This window comes from Danio rerio, chromosome 24, assembly GCF_049306965.1.
Source record: "Danio rerio strain Tuebingen ecotype United States chromosome 24, GRCz12tu, whole genome shotgun sequence".
Lineage (NCBI taxonomy): Eukaryota > Metazoa > Chordata > Actinopteri > Cypriniformes > Danionidae > Danio > Danio rerio.
This window is the reverse complement of record NC_133199.1, coordinates 1,840,001-1,862,500: the sequence shown is the minus strand read 5'-3', so window position 1 is coordinate 1,862,500 and position 22,500 is coordinate 1,840,001. Positions and strand designations below refer to the sequence as shown.

General features: G+C 32.7%; 1 protein-coding gene and 1 long non-coding RNA gene across 5 annotated transcripts in view; both read left to right on the top strand.

The window, feature by feature from the left end:
- The window catches only part of pard3aa (par-3 family cell polarity regulator alpha, a), a 652,414-nt gene that overhangs the window by 501,907 nt on the left and 128,007 nt on the right, over positions 1 to 22,500 (top strand). For all 4 annotated transcript variants that reach the window (XM_073941362.1, XM_073941361.1, XM_073941360.1 and 1 more), the window contains one exon: positions 5,098 to 5,370. In XM_073941362.1, coding sequence (XP_073797463.1) covers positions 5,098 to 5,370 — 273 coding nt within the window. The remainder of the gene's footprint in view (positions 1 to 5,097; positions 5,371 to 22,500) is intronic.
- Positions 6,479 to 11,262, top strand: LOC141380802 (uncharacterized). Its single transcript, XR_012399650.1, has 2 exons — positions 6,479 to 8,727; positions 10,214 to 11,262. It is a non-coding gene; the product is annotated as an uncharacterized lncRNA (long non-coding RNA).

Genomic DNA, 22,500 nt, shown 5'->3' with positions numbered 1-22,500 from the left:
ACACATACATGCACAAATGCACACCCACAAACACACATAAACAAGCGTGCATGCACATATACACAAATACAGACACAGTACACAAACGCACACACACACACATGCATGCAAACTCACAAATAAATATATGGACACACAAATGCACACGTACAGACACACAAACGCACATATACACACAGGTATGCACAGACACACACACACACACACATACAAGAATAAAGCACACACATAGTATACACATAAATGCACATGCACACACAGACACACAAACGCACATATACACACAGGTATGCACAGACACACACACACACACATACAAGAATAAAGCACACACATAGTATACACATAAATGCACATGCACACACAGACACACAAACAAACAAAAATGCATGCACACCAATACACAAATGCGCGCACATATATGCATACAAGCTCACAAATACATATTAATATATACAGACACACAAACCAACAAACAAACACATATACGCATGGACACAAATGCACCTGTACAGACACAAAAACACACACAAATGCACTTATACACACAGGTACGCACAAACACACACATTAAAAGAAATTGCACACACATTGTATACACATGCATGCTGATATGCGCACACACATACACAAATGCATGCACAGTACACTAACACACACTCAATTTTCTGTTTAGTTCACACACACACGCAGACACACAAACAAACACAGACATATATATATATACACACACACACACACACACACACACACACACACACAAATATGCACATATACACACGGAGACAAATGCACATGTACAGATGCACACACACATAAACAAGCAAACATACAAACAAAAAAAATCACACATATGTACATATACACACAGAGATGCACACACACACACACACACACACACACACACACACACACAAACAAACATGCATATACACATACACAAATGCATATGCACACAAACATGTATAGTGAAACACACACACTTACATGCGTACACAAATGCACACACACACACGCATGCACATACACACACATTCAGTAATTCCACACACACAAACATGCGCACAGGCGCGCGCACACATGCATACACAAATGATGCACGAAACAACACTAATGTGAGATTATCATAACATCAAACTGGCCTTCTCTTGTTCAGATGAAGATAAGCAGCGTTTATACTTAAATATGTCTCATCTTGACAGATAAACATCTATATTTCTGCACACACACACACACACACACACACACACACACATACACAAAGTAGCAATCTACACTAATTAGCTTTGAGCCCACAAAGTCACATAGAGGGATTTGCTTTGTTGTTTGATGGAGTCTCAGCGGGAGCGTCTTCATCCCTCTTGTTAATATTTTGAGAGTGTTTTCTCTCTTTTCTCTTCCTCTTTTAGCATCAGTTTTGTGTGTCATGTGACTCGCTGAGGTGTGCTGCGCCGGTCTTTCAGCTGTTATGTGTGCTCTTTATTATTAAAGTTTGCTGAACTGTGGCAGACTTAAACAAGTGAGTTTATTTGAGGTCTAATACATGACATATGAATATTAAACACTCATTAAGTTAAGTTTACCTTTTCATTTTAGTGTTCTCATTGGTCATATTTTGTATATTTTGTTCTGCACCAGTTTTATAGTTATCATGGTATTAATATAAAGAGAGAGAGAGAGAGAGAGAGAGAGAGAGAGAGAGAGAGAGAGAGAGAGAGAGAGAGAGAGAGAGAGAGAAGAAGTACAGAGCATCAGTAATAATGTGTTCAGTGTGCTGTTTCTGTGTCCTGCATTAACTGCACTCTGGACCATTAATTGTGTAATGAACTAAAGGTGGACGAGGGAATTGTGGAGCGGTTTAGCTGACACACACACAAGCACACGCACACACGCACACATACACAGTTATGGTCATAGTTCAACACACACATAATGACTAGCACATAATGTCAATCTGAGTAATTCATGTCAAGTTTGGAGAGCAGAGTCCTTTTCTGTCCTCAGAATTACAGATAATTACTAAATGCTGCTTGTTTGTTATTAAACATGTAGTCATGACTTCTGACTGAAGGCAGCACTTTTCAATATACTATGAATAATAATATAATAATATAATATAAATGCTGATTAAACAAAGTTGCTGAAGTTCTTTTAATGGTTGCTTTGGTTATACTGATAAATATTATTGGTCATTGTTAATATTTATTGATTATGATCATCATCACTCACTGTTGTTTGCTTAAATAAAACTAATAAAACAAGTTGTAAGTTGTAAGTATGTTAATAGAAGTGAAATTGCGCACAATAGTAGCATTGGGTTGGAAGAAAATTAAAAACAAAGTTTAAAGAAACAATCTAAGACTGAATGTTCAGGTTTAAAAAATAATTAATGGGAAAAATACCCTGATTTGTTTATGGAATTTTAATGAATTAAAAAAAAAAAGCTAAATGAAAATAAAATAAAATAAAATAACCTAAATTAAAATAATTCAATTAATTTGAAATGAATTAAAATAAACTAAATTGAATTTAAATAAATTATACTAAATTAAAATGAACGAAATTAATTTAAAATAAATAAATTAAATTAAAATAAAATAAACTACATTAAAATAAAATTGAATAAATTAAAATAAGGTAAATTAATTAAAAAAATTTATTAAATTAAATTACTAAAATTAAATAAAACCAAATTACATTAAAATAAGTAAAATTAAATTAAAATAAAATAAATTAAATTAAATTAAGATAAACCTAATTAAAATAAAATAAAAACTAAAATAAATTTAAATTAAATTAAGTTAAACCAATTTAAATTAAAATAAATTAAAACAAAACCAATTAAATTAAAATAAACCATATTAAATTAAAATAAATTAAATAAAAAAATTCTAATTAAAATAAAAAATAAATTTAATGAACATAAATTAAATTAAAGAGCGTCATTAAACTGGAGGACAAAGCATGTCTCACACATGCACACACAAGCATACTTACAGACGAACATACACAAATCCACACACAAATGCATATAAACACAAAGACACGTATGCGCAGGTCCACACACGCTCAAACACAGTACATCCACAGACAAACACAACACACACACACACACACACACACACTCCATTCGTAAACGCTACCAATAAGTCTTCCACATTAAGAGGAAGTGAGTGAACGGTGTTTCTCAGTGAGTGTGTGTGTGTGTGTGCGTGTGTAAGTGTCCGTGAGGAAAAGCAGATCCTCAGGAATGGTCCAGGAGATGTTAAAGTTGGTGTGAAAAGCCTCCTGTGGTGTTTTTCTGTGTCTCATCAGATCCAGATGCTCATCAGCAGACCTGAGCATTTCTCAGGGGTTCATGAGGTCTGAACCTGCTGACCTTTGACCCCGACAGCCTCTGTTTGATTGACAGCTACGGCGGGAGGAGTTGAGCTGAGGGTTTTCTCTGATAGAGAGACTGAGAGATTCCTCATATTCTCATATAAGAGAGATCTAATTTAGCCACAATGAGCGTTTTCTCTCTGTCAGGCTAATAGAATTAGAGTCGCACTGACGCTCTTTCTGTCGGCCTCCGCTGCTCCAAATCCAATTCACTGCACACGTTTATGACTCACGCTAATCGGCTGGGAAACACTGGCAAATCAGCATCAGCACATTTTCATATTTGTGTCTTGTGTACTGTATGTGTGTGTGTGGATAACCTAAAGCAATACTTTTAAAAAATTAAATAAAAATAATAAATAAATGAAGACGTATTTTTACTTTTATTCTCCCCACAAAAATACTAAAATATTTTAAACATTTTTACATTTAATTCAGTTACCAAAATAAAAATATTATTAATAATAAGAAGATCAGCAACAACAATAATAATCAGTATTCAATTTTAGATTTATTATATTTTACTTATATTTTTGTTTCCGGCAACTTTACCACCCCACCAAAATACAAAAATATTTTAAACATTTCTATAAATATGTCATTAAATTACTACTACTACTACTACTACTACTACTACTACTAATAATAATAATAATAATAAGGACTTTGAGGACAACACATACACTTATTACACAAATGCACTTCATTAAACATGTACACATCAACTATATACTATAACTATGCCTGTATATAATAACTTATTTTGTTTGCAGTGGAAAAAATGTGCACCTTTAGTAAAGCGCTGTACAAATATATATAATAATAATAATAATAATAATAATAGTTATAATAATAATAATAATAATAGTTATAATAATAATATTATTATTATTATAGTAATACATTTTAGATTGATTTTATTTTAGTCATATTTTTGTTTATGGCAACTTTTTTTTGTTTAGTATTTTTTACTTCAAGCCTCCCCAAAAAAACACTAAAATATTTTAAACACTTAAATAAATTACAATATATATATATATATATATATATATATATATATATATATATATATATATATATATATATATATATATATATATATATATAATTCTGACTTCAACTGTATATTTAAAATAATAGTAATAATATTTTTTTCAAACAAATAATTAAGATTTTTGCATGATTTATTGAATCACCAACATATATGCTAAAACATATTAATTAATTTAAATTTAATGTTTAAATATCTACAAATGCATTTTTAATAAGTCGGATTAATACCACCACCAGCAATAATATTTGTTTTTAATGAAATGAAGTGTCTTTCTAATATTAATAACAATAACAATAATTATAATTATAATTATTATAATAATAATAATTATTATTATTATTATAAAAATAATAACAATAATGCTAATTATAATAATAAATAAATAATAATAATAATCACTATTCAATTTTTGATTGATTTTATTTTAGTAAATTTTTTGTAATTGGCAACTGTTTTTGTGTATGGCTGCTTCAAACTTCCCCACAAAAAACTAAAATATTTAAAACATTTACATTAAACATTTATAATATTTAAAAATTGCTACTACTACTACTACTACTAATAATAATATTCATATTTATAATAATAATAAATGCTTTTCCAAAAACAGTTTTATTTTAGGACGTATTTTAAAAAGTCATTTATGTTGTGTTTGTTTGCAGGATTCAGGCAAAGACGCGCGAGCTGCGGGAGCGTCAGGCCAAAGAGCGCGAGTATGCAGAGATCCAGGACTTCAGCCGGCCGCTGAGCTCAGACGAGGAGCACACCTACGCCGGCATCGGCTCTCTGGACTCGTCTCTGGACAGCAGTCTAGATCTGAGCCTCACGCCAGGACAGGAGCGTCCGTTGGGCCCTAGAGAGCCACCGCTGGCCCTTGAGACCCTGTACGCCCAGGTCAACAAGCCCCGCAGCAACCGGACGGCCCCTGCAGACAGGTAAGCGCCTGATGCTAAAGGCCGATTTATTTACTAAGGCTCATTTGGGATTTTTATTCAAATATTTTTCAGGAAATTTGTACTCTCATACATGATGCCCTAAATTAAATGGCATTTAAGGGTAAAACATGAGTATAGTGTGGGAATAAGAGAAGTGTAGTGACTGACTACATTTGGGTATAAATGTATTCACCTTATTCTCCACGTACGAGTGAGCGCAGACATTTAAATCCTTTTGGCTTGAGACTTCCGCTCTCCTTCACTTCCGTTCATTTTTAGAGGTTAAAAACAGCTCGTTCTGCCGCTTGATGTTGCAAACTGATCATTTCTTATTATATTATTCTACTTTTTATGTACAGTCATGCCAGCACTTGTTTGTGGAGCGAGTAGGTTGATGGTTTTCTGCCGTTTATTATCCATAGTCATCATTTCTCCCATAGGCAACTGAATCGGAAGTTGTAAAACAAGCGCATTGTAGAATACGGTCAATTGGATTGGTATAATGTTGGACTCCGCCCCTGCTCGATGTGTCCGTTAGGCATGTTAAGTGCACACGGTGAATAGGTTAAGGTTAGGATTAGTTTTAGCAACTGGTATTATGTTTTAGCATTCTGTTATTGGGTTAGGATTAGTTTTAGCCTTCTGATATTATGTTGTAGAATTTTGTTGGTATGTTATAGCATTCTGTTAGGGCTAGGGTTAGCATTAGCATTCTGATATTGTGTTTTAGCATTCTGTGGGGATTGTGATGGGTTTTAGTATTTTGATACTATTTTTTAGCATTCTGTTAGCATATTTTAGCATTCTGTTGGTATGTTTTAGCATTCTGTTGGGGTTAGGTTTAGTTTTCCCTACTGAAAAAAACAGCTTAAACTAGCCTAGGGAGCCCAGCCAAAACCAGCTATGTCCAGCTTAAACCAGGCTGGTCAAGCTGGTTTTAGCTGGATTAAGCTGGTCATTTTCCAGCCTGACCAGCTACGACCAGGCTGAAAATGGCTGAAAACCAGCCTGGAAATGGCCAAAACCCCTCTAAAACCAGCCTGGTCAACCAGCTAAAACCAGCCAACCAGCCTAGGCTGGTTTAAGCTGGATTTTTCAGCCGGGTTAGCATTCTGATATTATGTTTTAGCATTCTGTTGGGGTTACTTTTAGCATGCTTTTGGGGTTTGGGTTAGTTTTAGCAATCTGATAGTATGTTGTAGCATTCTGTTGGGGTTAGGTTTAGTTTTAGCATTCTGATATTATGTTTTAGCATCCTGTTGGGGTTAGGGTTAGTTTAAGCATTCTGATATAATTTTTTTAGCATTCTGTTGGTTTAGTTTTAGCATTCTGTTGGGGTTGGGGTTAGCTTTAGCATTCTGTTGGTGTTAGTTTTAGCATTCCGTTGAAGTTAGGTTAGGGTTAGCTTTAGCATTCTGTTTGGGTTAGTTGTAGCATTGTGTTGGGGTTAGGGTAAGTTTTAGCATTCTGTTGGAGTTAGCTGGGAAATGACCAGCTAAAACCATCTTGACCAGCCTAGTTTAAGCTGGAAATACTGTAGCTGGTTTTGGCTGGACTCCCAGTCTGGCTAGTTTAGTCAAAGGTGGTTTTAGCTGGTCGTATCCCAGCCTGGAAATGGCCAAAATCCCTCTAAAACCAGCTAACCATCTTAGGCTGGTTTAAGCTGTTTTTTTTCAGCAGGGCTGTTAGTCTGTTTTAGCATTCTAAAATTATGTTTTAGCATTCTGTTTGGGTTAGGGTTAGTTTTAGCATTATGTTAGTGTGGTACTGCTTTGTTAGTGTGGTTTGTTCGTTAAGTTAGTATGTTTTAGCATTGTCTTAGGGTTAGATTTAGCATTTTGATATCATGTTTTAGCATCCTGTTAGAATGTTTTAGCATTATATTAGTTTGTTTTAGCATACTACTTGTTTTTAGCATTCTGTTAGGGTTAGTTTTAGCATTTTGATATCATCTTTTAGCATTCTGTTAGTGTGTTAGGCCATTCTGTTAGTGTGGTTTAGCATTCTGTTATAATGTTGCTAGCATGTTGTCCTTGGTTAGACAAATTGAAAGATCGAAGTATCGCATCAGTATTTTAAATAGCAGTACTATTTCACAGTATTGCCATTCTTATAGTATTTTTAATAAAATAAACACAGCTTTGTTGAGCAGAAGAGAAACTTTAAACTCTGGCTTTGTAAAGTAAGGTTAGAGTGTTTGTGTCGTGATGTTTACGTCTTAGACTTGAGTGTTTTTCAGGCCATTTCAGTAACACTCGGCTGATGAATCAGTACAATAACGTGCCTGACATGTTCTTGACTGCGAGGACTCAACCTTGGCTGTGTGTTTCTAAAGCTTTTGCATAATTCCAGCTGGATTGTGTTTGTGTCCGCTGCCAGCTGTCAGATTTCTGCACTTTTTTAAGGTTAGATGAGGTGAAGGGCAGCATCACGTCTGAAGCTTCTTTCATGTTGTGAGAAAAGGACGTTTCTCTGCTGACGAACTGAGCGTGTTTTCTTTTCGCTTTACGTTCGCTTGTGTCTGGAAGTTTTATAAATGAAAAGCTGCTTTCATCCACCCTTTGTAGTATGAGCAAAACAAAAAAATGAAAGTCAAACAAACAGTGTGATCAGATTTCTCACCTGCGTCCCGGCCGCTGCTTTTATAGCAGAGGTAAATCATTGATAATTCTCTGGATGGGGAAATTTAATAACCAGCGGGCTCCTTTATTATCACGGATCATGTCAGATTCAGGCCAGCTTTCTCATAGACGTGCGCTGAATCCCTGTAAACTCATCTAGGTTTTGTTAAGAGGAAGCAACTTTATAGTGCAGAGTGATTTAGTATGCAGTTTTCCCCTCCTGTTGTCATGTTTTCTCTTGACCCTTATGGAAAAAAGCACACTTTACACATACTGTTATACAAAAATACTATTTATTATTCACTTTAATTGCAATGTTGATTAACACATTACAGTTAAAAGTATAGTTTGACATTTAAACAAAATGCATTCAATATCTGTATTCTAGCTCTGTTTGGAGCTGAATAATTGTTCTTTTAGACATTTATAAGCAGTCTAATTGTAATTTTAACCATGCTAATACTACTTTAACTCAATCAAAATTCATTAAACATTATTTTGTGCATTTTGTTTTTTTGATCGAAAGTTAATTTCTTATACACTACCTGAAAAAAAGTTTTGTGTTGATCCCAATTGTAAGAGCAACAAATAATTGTCACTGAATCATCTGTTGATCTTCATCCCAATCATCACAAATACTGCAGAAGACCTACTGGAACCCGCAATGTTCTCACAGAAATCAGTCAAGATTGGTGAAGGAGAAGTCATGGTTTGGGGGTGCATTCAGTATGGGGGCGTACGAGAGATTCAATTCAATTCAATTCAGCTTTATTTGTATAGCGCTTTTACAATGTAGATTGTGTCAAAGCAGCTTCACATAAATGGTCATAGTAACTGGAACAGTGTGGTTCAGGTTTTAGTGTTTTAAGTTCAGTTCAGTTCAGTTCAGTTTAGCTCAGTTCAGTGTGATTTAATCATTACTGAGAGTTCAAACACTGAAGAGCAAATTCATCGATGCGCAGCTCTACCAATCCTGAACCATGCGAGGCAGTGGCGACAGCGGAGAGGGAAAAAAAACTTCACCTGATGGGAGTGAAGAAAAAAAACCTTGAGAGAACCAGACTCAGTTGGGCACGACCATTTTAATTTCTCCGCTGGCCAAAAGTCTTGTGCAGAACTTCATTCGCCGTGGTTTATGCTGGAAGATGCCCTCAATGAAGACTCGTCTGTCCCTGGAGCGTCGCTGGAATCAGACTCATGTTCTCCACTCCCCACGACCATCAGCGCAGCAGCAGCTCAGGATATGGCCTGGTCCCGAATATGGAATCCTTGGGATCATCACGTCGCTGGTCTTGGATCCAATCAGTGACTCCGCCTAATCTGAGGACCTCGAGATGAGTATCCCCAGGTGAAAATAGAGAATAAAGAGAATAATTAGCGTAGCTGCTGTTCATAGTGTATATAAGCAAGATGTAGAAGCCAGTGTGGAACCCGCTAGGTGATGCACTGAGTGTATGCTTTACTAAACAGATAGGTCTTTCATCTAGTTTTGAACTGGGAGAGTGTGTCTGAGCCTCGGACATTACCAGGAAGGCTATTCCAGAGTGTAGGAGCCATGAAAGAGAAGGCTCGACCTCCTTTACTTGATTTTGCTATTCTAGGTACTACCAGAAGCCCTGAATTTTGAGATCTTAAGGAGCGAGTTGGTTCGTAGCGAGACAGAAGGTTGGTTAGATAAACAGGAGCTAGATTATTTAAAGCTTTATAGGTGAGAAGTAATATTTTAAATTCAATACGAAATTTAACAGGCAGCCAGTGTAAGGAGGATAAAATTGGGGTTATATGATCATATTTTCTAGACCTGGTCAGAACTCTGGCTGCTGCATTTTGTACTAATTGAAGTTTGTTAATAGAGGATGCTGGGCAGCCAGCAAACAGAGCATTACAGTAATCCAGTCTCGAAGTCATAAAAGCATGGACTAGCTTTTCTGCATCTGAGATGGATAGCATATTTCGCAATTTAGCGATATTTCTCAGATGAAAGAAGGCAGTTTTTGTGACATGGGATATATGGTTTTTAAAAGTTAGATTGCTGTCTAATATGACACCCAGATCTTTTATAGTAGAGCTAAAGCTAACTTTGTATCCCTCTAATTGTAAATTGAGTTGCGAGATCTGCTGTGTGCAAGATTTAGGCCCAATAAGTAATAATTCTGTTTTGTCTGAGTTTAAGAGAAGAAAATTGTTGGTCATCCAGTCTTTGATGTCTTTGATACACTCAGTTCTGCAGAGATCTGCAGAGTGGATGATCAACATCAACAGCCTGAGGTATCAAGACATTTGTGCTGCCCATTACATTACAAACCACAGGAGAGGGACAATTCTCCAGCAGGATAGCGCTCCTTCTCATACTTCAGCCTCCACATCAAAGCTCCTGAGAGCAAAGAAGATCAAGATGCTCCAGGATTGGCCAGCCCAGTCACCAGACATGAACATTATTGAGCATGTCTGGGGTAAGATGGAGGAGGAGGCGTTGAAGATGAGTCTTGATGAGCACTGGGAGTCCTGCTGAAGGCTTTCTTTGCCATTCCAGATGACTTTATTAATCAGTGATTTGAGTCAGGTCAGAGATGTATGGATGCAGTCCTCCAAGCTCATGATGGAGTCAGACACAATATTCATTCTGTCTCCACTGCAGCAGGACTTTATATTCTATACTGCACATTATTTCTGTTCAGTGACGAGACTTTAGTCTAAGCAGAGTCAGACTTTACTGTCATAATGAAATCATTAATAATCAAGGCATGATCATATTGTATTGTGCTCAAATAAGCAAAATCTAGAGGCCTTTGCCTTTCATATGAGCCACTTCTGATACCTTATGATCAACTAGAAGTCCAGTTATTATTTGCTGTTCCTAAAACTTGGAAAGGCGACAAGACTTTTGTCAGGTAGTGTAGATCATTGCATGAAGTTTGTCATAACTTACAGTATAATCTGAGCAGGACTGGTGTTATTACCCCTATGGGATGAATGGAGTTTAATTACACTTCTTAGGCTTTGCAACTCAGCATTGATCAAAAGAAGCACTGCGTTATGAAACCTACATATTTACTGCCAACAAAACAACATCGATAATACTCTGAAGAGAAAAATCTAAATAAATTTAGACGTGTGAACGTTCAGTGATCAATCTTTCATGCCGCAGTGATTTGTCAATATGTGTAAATATTAATGTTTATTAATGGCACATCAGTGTGTGAGATTTGAGAAAAACACGTTTGACATTTTGCAAGAGCTATTTTTGACACTTAAAGATTAAACATATGACGAAGTTATGTCATGTATCAGTATGTTATCACTTCTCAGCAACCAGTTTTAAATTCAAAGCATACTATACTTTCAGTGGTCGTAGTGTATGGGTGTGAATGAGTCTGCATGGGTGTTTCTCAGTACTGGGTGGCAGCTGGAAGAGCTTCCGCTGTGTAAAACATGTGCTGGACTAAGTCTAAGGAAAACGAATAAATATATTATCAGTGCACATTCAATGCAATTATGTGCACTTGGGTTTTTTTCACAAGGAATTTCAGGACATTGGAGTGGGACATATAAATATCCAGCACATTGTGGAAGTGAGTAGCAGGTGGTGTTAATAATATACACTATTTTTTTACATGTTCTTGAGGACAGGAAGAATCAATCGTCAGGCTCTTTAGACTGTTTGGCCTTAAGGCAGATCTATTGTGTGTTTCAATTGTTTCTGGATGCTAAAAGTTGTCTTTTGTTTGGCGTTTACCAGCAAAGCTTTAAACAAGTTGCAGGTGTTGGAGTTTCTCTGAGCAGTTGAGAAGTTTCTTTAAATTTTGTTCCTTCATGTTCTGATGATGTGAACTTGACACCTACAGACATTTTAGATTTACAGACATTTATATATAATATGTGGAGCAGTACACTGACCTCCATTTGTTGTTGTGTATAGAAACTATTTTCTTTATCTTTGTTTTTTAAGCTATAGAAGAAGTATATTACCTGAAAGTTCTCAGGTGTCTGATGACTCAAGTCTTTGTGCTTTTGTTTTGTTAATAACAATAATAATAATAATAGTAATAATAACAACAACAACAACAATGATAAAAATAATACATATAATAATAATAATATAATATAATAATAATAATAATAATAATAATTATTATTATTATTATTATTTTTATTATTATTATTATTACTATATTATTATTATTATTATTATTATTATTATTATTATTATTATTATTGTTGTTGATGTTTTTATGGTTATTGTTATAATTATTTATTTAAATATTTATTTTTCTAATATTATGTGTTCCAATGAAAGATTTTGTTCTAAAAGAACAATAATAATAATTATTATTATAAATTATTATTATTATTATTATTATTATTAAATTTTTGTTGTTGTTGATTTTATTGTTATTATTATTAATTGTAATATTTTTCTTACATAATGTGTTCCAATAAAAAAATTGTGCTCCAAAAGAATAATAATAACAATAATAATAATTTATGAGACATATACTAATAACAGCAACAACAACAGCAATAATAATAATAATAATAATAATAATAATAATAATAATTGTAATAATATTATGATTAATAATAATAATTATTATTATTATTATTTTTGTTGTTGTAGTTGTTGATGATGATGATTTTATTGTTATTGTTATTATTATTAATTTCAATATTTTGAAATATAGAATAAAATTAATATAAAATTCTATAATAATAATAATAATAATAATAATAATAATAATAATAATAATAATGCGCATACAATACATACAAAAAATTATGCACACAACTGAGTAGGATAACTTTTTTGTCTAATAGGACAAAATGTGCATAAACTACGATGTAAACACATTAACAGAATAAATTCCAGCGTGAGCATAAAAAAAAAGTCATGCAATTTTGCATCAACAGATCATGTAATAACAAAAATGGCAGAAAGTGACAGGTATGTTTGGGTGAACGATGAGATCAGAACATTTTTAAATGTTATATAGCAGAAAGAAGTGACAACCATCCAAAACATCGGCAGAATGTGCAAATCTTTCAAGAAGTGCAAGCTTCTCGATGGTGATGTGACTGTGATATGATATATGATATGATATGATATGATATGATATGATATGATATGATATGTCTACGTGTTCTAAGAAGCAAGTAAGTTATTATATACAAAAAAAGGCCTTCTTGTATCACAGCAACTTCCATTTTTCTTTTGATATTTGTCGCCAGTTTTTCAGTAAGTCTCAATGTTGTTCTTTTGGTCTCGTTGGATGGAAACGCTGCATTATTCGCAAGTGTTTAATGCAATATTTTGTGCATGAATTTAATTTGCATCTTTGTATGTAAGCGTGGAGTGTTTTGCTTCAGACGTTGTGTAATGGTTAGCTGTTGGTTCTCAGTGATGACTCTCCGCGGGTTCATTAAGGCTCTGGTTAATTGGCTTGTGAAGCAGTGATTGACATCTGTCACTCCAGGCGTCTGACCTTTCCCAGGGTGCACTGGAAAAGGGGATTATTATGTTGGCATCTGCTGTTCTCCCAGCAGGACGACACCCGCTGTCAGGAGATCCCCCACTGACACACACTGACAGACACACACACCATGTGTCCACAGAGAGTGTAAGGAGGCCAGTGTTCTGTATGTTATGTTGTATATGTTATATAGTAGAAGTTGTTGTAATATTAATTCCTTTTTGGTATTTATTTACTTGTTTCAAGGTGCTGTATGTATGTTTTTTGACACTTCTAAAGCATAAAAATTATAATATGTTTGCAAATGCTGAGTGAACATGCTTGTTTATCTGACAAACGATGCTTAAGTGAGTTATTCTGCTTTGAAATTTCGGGGTTGGAATGTCTTTCTTTGTTTAGGTCTCTATAACCCTCCCACTGCCAGTTTAGCCAATTATATTTCAGCACCTCGAGTTGGTTTGGTGGAAAGCAGCGTATTTCATAACTAAGAAGCAGTCATTCTGTGGTGGAAAATCTGTCCTTTTTACAGAAACACTAGAGAATGGCATTTTTACAGCCAAAAGCATCAGCAGATACACCAAAATAATCTTTCTTAATTAATATAAAACATGTTCGGGTTTTTTCTTCATCTGCCAAAAAAGTATAAACTAGACATATTTAACTATCCAGTATAATAAGTATGAATATTAATGCAATAAGTCATGTAAGTATGAATTATTTACATAATAGATGTGACATTGCAATACTTTCAAGAATAATAAATAACAAATGAATAATCATCATAAATGTTTCATAAACATCCGGGCCCTTTTTCTGCCAGCTGTTCTTACTGAAGATAAGAAAAAGCCCACAAACAAATAGATTACTGTCTATTATTATTAATACTATTTATTTATAAATATATTTTTAATTTATTTATTTACTTATTTTTATAGTTTTATTTATTTTTTATTTAATTAATAATTATTTATACATTTAATTATAAACATATTCAAGCCCACAAACAAATAGATTACTGGCTATTATTTTTAATATTATCTATTTATAAATATATTTTTAATTTATTTCTTTACTTATTTTTATATTTTTGATTAATTAATTAATTATTTATTTTTAAATTGATTGATAAATATATTTAAGCCCACAGACAAATAGATTACTGTTTATTGAAATATTATTTATTTATTTAATTTAATTATGTTTTCTATTTATTTATTTAATTTGTTTATTCATAAATATATTTGTATATAATATTTTTTATTAATTATTTAATTTATACATTTAATTTTCTTTTTTTTTTTATAAACTTTATTTATTGAACACAAGTGGAAAGCATTCGTTGTATACAAATGTCCAATTTCTGCTTTTCTTTTTTGAACACTTTTGTAAACATTCAACCCCAAAACCCCCCACCCATCCCACCCATCCAAACACATAGCCACTTTTCTTGTAAAACGTATAACAGAAGACGGAGCAATAAACATTTTTTTTTAATAATAATAATAAAAAAAAAATAATAATAATAAATAAATAAAATAAAAATAAAATATTAACAATAGAACAAAAATAATGATAATACTACAATTTGAGATACAGTCATAAATGCTTTCAAATAAATAAATAAATGAAACAAAATAAATACATTAGCTAGTTACATCAATAATAATGATGTGCTACCTACTTCTTGGTTATTATGGTTTTAGTTGTGCTGAGGTTAAACCAATGCGTCTAGTTTAGGGCATGACTGTTCCGGAGAAAAAATGCTAGACTAAAAAAAAAAAATAAAATAATAATAGTAATTCCGACCATAAAATGATTTCTTAAATAATCACCTCCAGAGGCGTTAAATCATCAAAATAATTTAGTAGTGGCCTCCAATGAATATAAAACTTGTGAGGCGAGCCTCAGAGAGAATTTAATCTTCTCCAATTTCAAAAGACTTAGGATGTCGTGTAACCAAACTTTGATTGAGGGTGGTTGTTTCGATTTCCACATTATATACATTTAATTTTCATTATTTTTATACTTATTTGTTTAATTTTTTTATAAGTATATTTTTTATTTTATTTATATATTTTATTTAGTTATTTTTATTTTTTTATTGACAATAACATAATTTCTGACTCTCAAAGGTTTAATCAGAGAACAAAATCTATTATTATTATTATTATTATTATTATTATTAATGCCATATCTAGACTGGAGCCTCAACATTTTTCACTACATGAATAACAGACATTTATTTAAAGAAAAATTAACGCACACGTTACTGAAGACCAAGTAATCTTTCTCTTCAAATCTAAAATAAAGCAGATGCATGAAGCACGACTCAAATGTACCTGTTGTGCTCTGATTACATGTGAATCCTGGAGTGTGTTTTAACTCTGCTTTGCATATCGCTCAGACACACACAAGCCTTTGTGGAAAGCGCTGTAATATTTATCGCTGGAATAAATTGCACACTTTTGGTGGGTGTTTGGCTGCGAGGGCTGTAATCTGTGTAAACGTCGTAATGCATTCAGATTGCAGACAGTCACATCAGTCGAAACAAACGCCAAACAAACATTTGCATTTGTAAATGAAAGCTGATGGAAGCTTCATAGTGTCAGGATCCTGAACGAACGTCAGCTTTAGCTCAATATGAGAAGCGACGGGAGGAAACTTTCTTGGATATGTAAGGGTTTATTGTGGTGAAGAAGTGGCACGCAGGGAAAACTGATTTCATCTCCTCCGATAACATTGCAGAGGAGGATGTCCTGTTCAAAAGGGCACAGGAAGTGGATAAGACTCGGTGAGGCTCTGTCAATCACTGCTGCCCAAAAAAAAACAAATACAAAGAAAGCAGAAACACAATTATTTTCAGTACACGATTTTACCACATTCTCAAATATTTATTTATTTATTTATGTATTTATTTATTTATTTAGTAAAACATACAAATAAAAATATATTTATGACAACCTGTAAACATGTTAGAAATGCACTTTTTTCATTTGCTTTATTCAAATAATAATAATAATAATTATAATAATAATTATTAATATTATTATTATTAAAAGAATAATATAAAACTAATAATAATAAAAACAATAGTAATAATAAAAACTAATAATAATAATAAATAATATAAAATACATAATGGTATCAATACAATAAAATAAAACATTTATATAAAGAAAAATATATATTTACACAAAAATAAAAATGCAAAATAATAATAATAATAATAACAACAGCAACAACAACAATAATAATAATATTAATAACAACAACAACAATATAACTAGATTATTAAAGTTCGTAATCAAAATCGTTTTCCTTGTTTCCTTTTTCCCGTGTTTTTGACCTTATTCTGTCTTTTACACTATGTATGCTGGTTTTTCACCCCTGCCTGTTTTTTTTAAATGTTCACTTGTTTTATTTATTTTATTTATCGTTTATTTTATCTTTTTTTTATTAAAATTTCATTCATTTTATTTATCATTTTTTATATCATTTATCATTTAATTAATTTATTATTTATTTTATTTTAATATTATTTTTAATTTTTATTTATTTATTTTATTTATCATGTATTGTATTTCTGTGTTATTGTATTTTATTTTTAAATGTTTACATTTATTATTTATTTTATTTATTATTTAATTTATTTTCAATTATTTTATTATTATTATTTATTATTATTATTATTATTTTTATCATTTGTTTTATTTTTATTTATTTTATTTATTATTTTATTTTAATGTTTTATTCTTTTTTATTTATTTTAAATTATTTTATTTCGTTTTAATTTGCATGTATTTATTTTATTAATCCTTTATCATTTATTTTATTATTTATTTATTTTATTTTACATTTATTATTAGATTATTATTATTATTATTATTATTATTATTATTATTTAATCTAACTTGTAGTGTTGTGATTCTCTTGTGATTCACTACAAAAATATGGTTGGTAATGTATTTTATTCCTAGTCACATCTGCTGACTTCCATGTGACCTATGTGACGTTGAAAGCTTGTTGCATGGAAAAAAAAAGAGAGAGAGAGAGAGAAAGAGAGAATGGAGAATGCACTGAAGGAATGCGTCGTTAATTTTCCAGCATGTTCAAATAAATATCCATCATGTTGTCCTGGTCAAGGCCTCGGATGTGCATTAGACAAGCCAATAGACAGCGTATTGATTTATTGGTATTAAAAAGTGATGATGTTGGATGCTGTTAATCTCGGGGTCTATTAGATTCAGGCCACGCTGATGTAAAACTGTGGTATAAAAGCTGAAACAAGTTGCATGCAGATGGATTATGGTCAAAATTCAATCATCCTGTTAGAGGTCTCGGTCTTGCATACCACTCATCTGGGACTGTTAACATTTGCACGAGATTCCATCCGCTTCTCAACACCATCTCAATAAAATCAGCTAAAGCCTTTTATTTTACTCCTCCTCGGCTATCTACAGAAGAGGGCGTTCAAGACTGACCCTTCAGGAAAACAGTGAAGAAAAACAAAGAAGAAAGAAATCAAAAAGTGACATCATACATTTGGTTTGTTTTTGTTGCTTTGGTATTGTTGGTTGTTTTTGTTTTAGGTTTTGTTTATTTTCTTCTATGCTGGGATTTATTTTTTAATTTTTTTGTTTTGTTTTTAAAGGTCTTGGGTTTTTGTGGGCCCATAAAGGGATAGTTCACCTAAAAATGAGAACTTACCATCTATTTACTCTGCCTGTGAGAGTGAAGAGAGTTTATTTTTGGATAAAGTATCCTTTTAAGGACCCCCAAAAAACCCAAGACCTTAAAGTTTTTATAAAAACAAAACAAAAGGAAACACCAAAAAAATAAAAATAAATAAAACATCAACAAAACAAACAAGCACCACTTGAGGGAGAGTAGATAGATGGTAGGTTTTCGTTTTAAGGTGAACTATATCTTTAAGGGCCCCAAAATAGCCTAAAATCTTAAAAAGGTTTTAATAAAATCAAAAAACAACAAAAACGCACACGAACACACACACACACACACACACACACACACACACACACACACAAAACAACTCTAATTTGCTTTCAGCTGTGTTTATTTTGTTTTAATTGCTTTGGTAGTTTTTGTTTTGTTGGTGAGTTTTGTTTTATGTTGTTTGTTGGGATTTTGTTGTTTTGTTTTTGAAGAATTTAATGTTTTATGTTTTGGTTTGGTTTCAGCTGGTTTGGTTTTGTTGTGTTTTAGTTGCCTCTGGTTGTTTTGTTTGCTTTGGTTTGATTTGTTGTTTTGTTTTGTTTTGGCTTGGTTTCAGCTGCTTTAGTTTTGTTTTAGTTGCCTTTGTTTGGTAAGGTTAGGTTAGGTTAGGTTAGGTTAGGTTAGGTTTGATTGGTTTGGTTTGGTTTGGTTTGGTTTGGTTGGTTTGTTTTGTTTTGTTTTGGTTTGGTTTTAGTTGCTTTAGTTTTGTTTTAGTTCTCTTTGGTTGTTTTTGTTTTTTGGGGGTTTTGTTGTTTTGTTTTAAATGCATTGTTTTATGTTGTGTTTGGTTGAAGCCAGCTGGTTTGATTTTGATTTAGTTGCCTTTAGTTGTAGCTGCTTTAGTTTTGTTTTAGTCGCCTTTAGTTGTTTAGTTTTGTTTTAGTTGCCTTTAGTTGTTTAGTTTTGTTTTAGTTGCCTTTAGTTGTTTAGTTTTGTTTTAGTCGCCTATAGTTGTTTAGTTTTGTTTTAGTTGCCTTTAGTTGTAGCTGCTTTAGTTTTGTTTTAGTCGCCTTTAGTTGTTTAGTTTTGTTTTAGTTGCCTTTAGTTGTTTAGTTTTGTTTTAGTTGCCTTTAGTTGTTTAGTTTTGTTTTAGTTGCCTTTAGTTGTTTAGTTTTGTTTTAGTTGCCTTTAGTTGTTTAGTTTTGTTTTAGTTGCCTTTAGTTGTTTAGTTTTGTTTTAGTCGCCTATAGTTGTTTAGTTTTGTTTTAGTTGCCTTTAGTTGTAGCTGCTTTAGTTTTGTTTTAGTCGCCTTTAGTTGTTTAGTTTTGTTTTAGTTGCCTTTAGTTGTTTAGTTTTGTTTTAGTTGCCTTTAGTTGTTTAGTTTTGTTTTAGTTGCCTTTAGTTGTAGCTGCTTTAGTTTTGTTTTAGTCGCCTTTAGTTGTTTAGTTTTGTTTTAGTCGCCTATAGTTGTTTAGTTTTGTTTTAGTCGCCTATAGTTGTTTAGTTTTGTTTTAGTTGCCTTTAGTTGTTTAGTTCTGTTTTAGTTGCCTTTAGTTGTTTAGTTTTGTTTTAATTGCCTTTAGTTGTTTTGTTTTGTTTTGTTTTGTTTTAGTTGCCTTTTGTTGTTTTGTTTGTTTTGTTTTATTTTAGTTGCCTTTAGTTGTTTTGTTTTGTTTCGAAAGGCCTTGTTCCTCTAGGACTGTTTATTTATTTATTTATTTATTTATTTATTTATTTATTGTTTTCAAGGTTTTGTTGAGTTTTTGGGGCCTTTAAAATTATTGTTTTCCCAAAAATGGAAATTTACCAGATAATATTAAAGTAAGTGGTTAAAGGTTTCCAACATTTTTCTTAATATCTAATCCATTTCTTTTCTACACAACAGCGACTCATGTCTATAAATCAGTGAAAGCCTTTTTATTTTTCTCCTCCCCGCCAAAAGATGCATCTACCGTACAGGCGTTCAAGACTGACCCCTCAGCAGACACAGAAAAACTGCTTTATCTCAGCTGAATAAATACAGCAGACAATTACCAAATGTCTGGGTCCGGTGTGTCTGCTTTTAACAGTGTCCCGATGGGAAGGTCAGCATGGCAGTAAAGCATGGAGCGTCCAGTAAAAGGGTTTGTTAGACGAACACACCCTCCTGTTGTTACAGTCAGTCCAGAGCCAGGCTCCATTATCCAGATTCTCCTGCTTTATCACTGCAGTTTCATTGGTCTCTTTTTGAATGGGTGGACATTTGTTAAAGCGAGTCCAGGGTTGGTGAATGTGCGTATTGTGTTTTCTAGTGGGCTCCACTTCACTTCTCATCTCATAGACCTTAGTCATGATGCATTTCACTGGAGTTTGATAGCGAGCAAAACAAGGTTAATAGGTAGACCCACAGGAAATATGCACCACACAGAAATCTGCAGATTTATTTTTTAAACCACTATTGAGTATTTTTATTTACTTGTATCAAACTTAAATGTGTGCAAATATACAGTTGAAGGCAGAATTATTAGCCGTCCTGTATATTTTACCCCAATATCTGGGGAGAGAAGATTGTTTTAACACATTTCTAAATATAATAGTTTTAATAACTCATTTCTAATAACTGATTTCTTTTATCTTTGCCATGATGACAGCACATAATAATAGACTAGATATTCTTCAAGACACTAGTATTCAGCTTAAAGTGACGTTTAAAGGCCTGACTAATTAGTGTAAAGTTAAACTAATTAGGCAGTCATTGTATAACAGTGGTTTATTCTGTAGACAATCCAAAACTAATATAGCTTAAGGGGGCTAATAATATTGACCTTAAAATGGTTTAAAACAATTACAAACTGCTTTTATTCTAGCCAAAATATAATAAATAAAAGAAAGTCTTCTCCAGAAGAATAAATATTACAGAAAATACAGTGAAAAATTCCTGAATCTGTTAAACATTATTCTGGAAATATTTGCAAAAATACAAATAAAAATCACGGGATGGCGAATAATTCAACGGTATATTTAATACATTTTAATATTAATTGTAGCAATATTATTGTATTATATTCATACGTTTATATGATTTATGTAAAAAATGTTGTACACAACTTGTACATAATAAAATTTGCTCAACATAATATAACAGTTCAATTAAATTTTATCTATATAACACATTTCAAAAACAACCATTGTTGAACAAAGTGCTTCAATATTATTTACAACATTCTGCTCAGAAATAGCAAAAATGTATGCAGATTCTGTCTGGCCCTGAGAATGAAGAAAACAAAAAAGTGTCATCATCAGTTTGTTTTTGTTGTTTTTTGATTGCTTTGGTTTTGTTACGTAGTTTTGTGTTTTGCTTTGTTGGGTTTGTATTGTTTTGTGTGGTGTTGTGTTGTTTTGTGTTGTTTTGTTTTGTTTGTTTTTGTTTTGTTTTTTGTTTTGATTTGTTTTGTTTGTTTGGTTTTTATTGCTTTTGTATTTAGTCTTACTTTGTTTTATTATATTTGATGTTTTTTTTTTGTCTGTTTTGTCTTGCACAGGCTATGCTTTAAAAAATACACTTTGCATCCCATTTTAGACTTTGCAGAATCGTCAATAAAATATGAATGTAACATGATTAGTTTTTAAACACGTTCCCATGACTTTTCCAATCAAACTTTACCTACTGTACTAAAAAATACCATAATATGTTTGCAGATATTGAAAAAACATGCGAAGTGAACATTCTTGTTAATCTAAAAAACAATGCTGAAGTCATCCATCTTTGTTTTGGTCTCTATAACCAACCCACTGCCAGCTTACACATTTCCCCACCCCAGACATTTGCGGATATGTAGATGTAGCTGAAAATATGACCTCCAGAGGCGGTTAGCACTGTCGCCTCACAGCAAGAAGTTAGCTGGTCCGAGTCCCAACTGGGTCAGTTCGGATTTCTGTGTGGAGTTTGCATGTTCTCTCTGTGTTGCCGTGGGTTTCCTCCGGGTGCTCTGGTTTCCCCCACAGTCCAAACACATGCTGTATGTGAATTGATGAACTAAATTGGCTGTAGTGTATGAGTGTGTGTGCATGAGTGTGTATGGGTGTTTCCCAGTACTGAGTTGCGGCTTAAAGAAGTCCACTGTGTAAAACATTTGCTGGAATAGTTGGCTGTTCATTTCTCTGTGGCGACCCCTGATATACAAGGTAAATGAATGAATGACTGAATGAAATTGGACTGCAATCCCTAGTTTAACCTCTTCAATCCTGCACACTGCATGTTTAAACTCCATTGTTTATTTTTTTAGCTCTGTATCATAACCTTTTCTTTGCACTCTTCAATCTGTCAGTTCTCAGTGGTGCGAGTGACTTCTCATACTAATGCACAGCAGAAAGATGGCCAAGGTTTA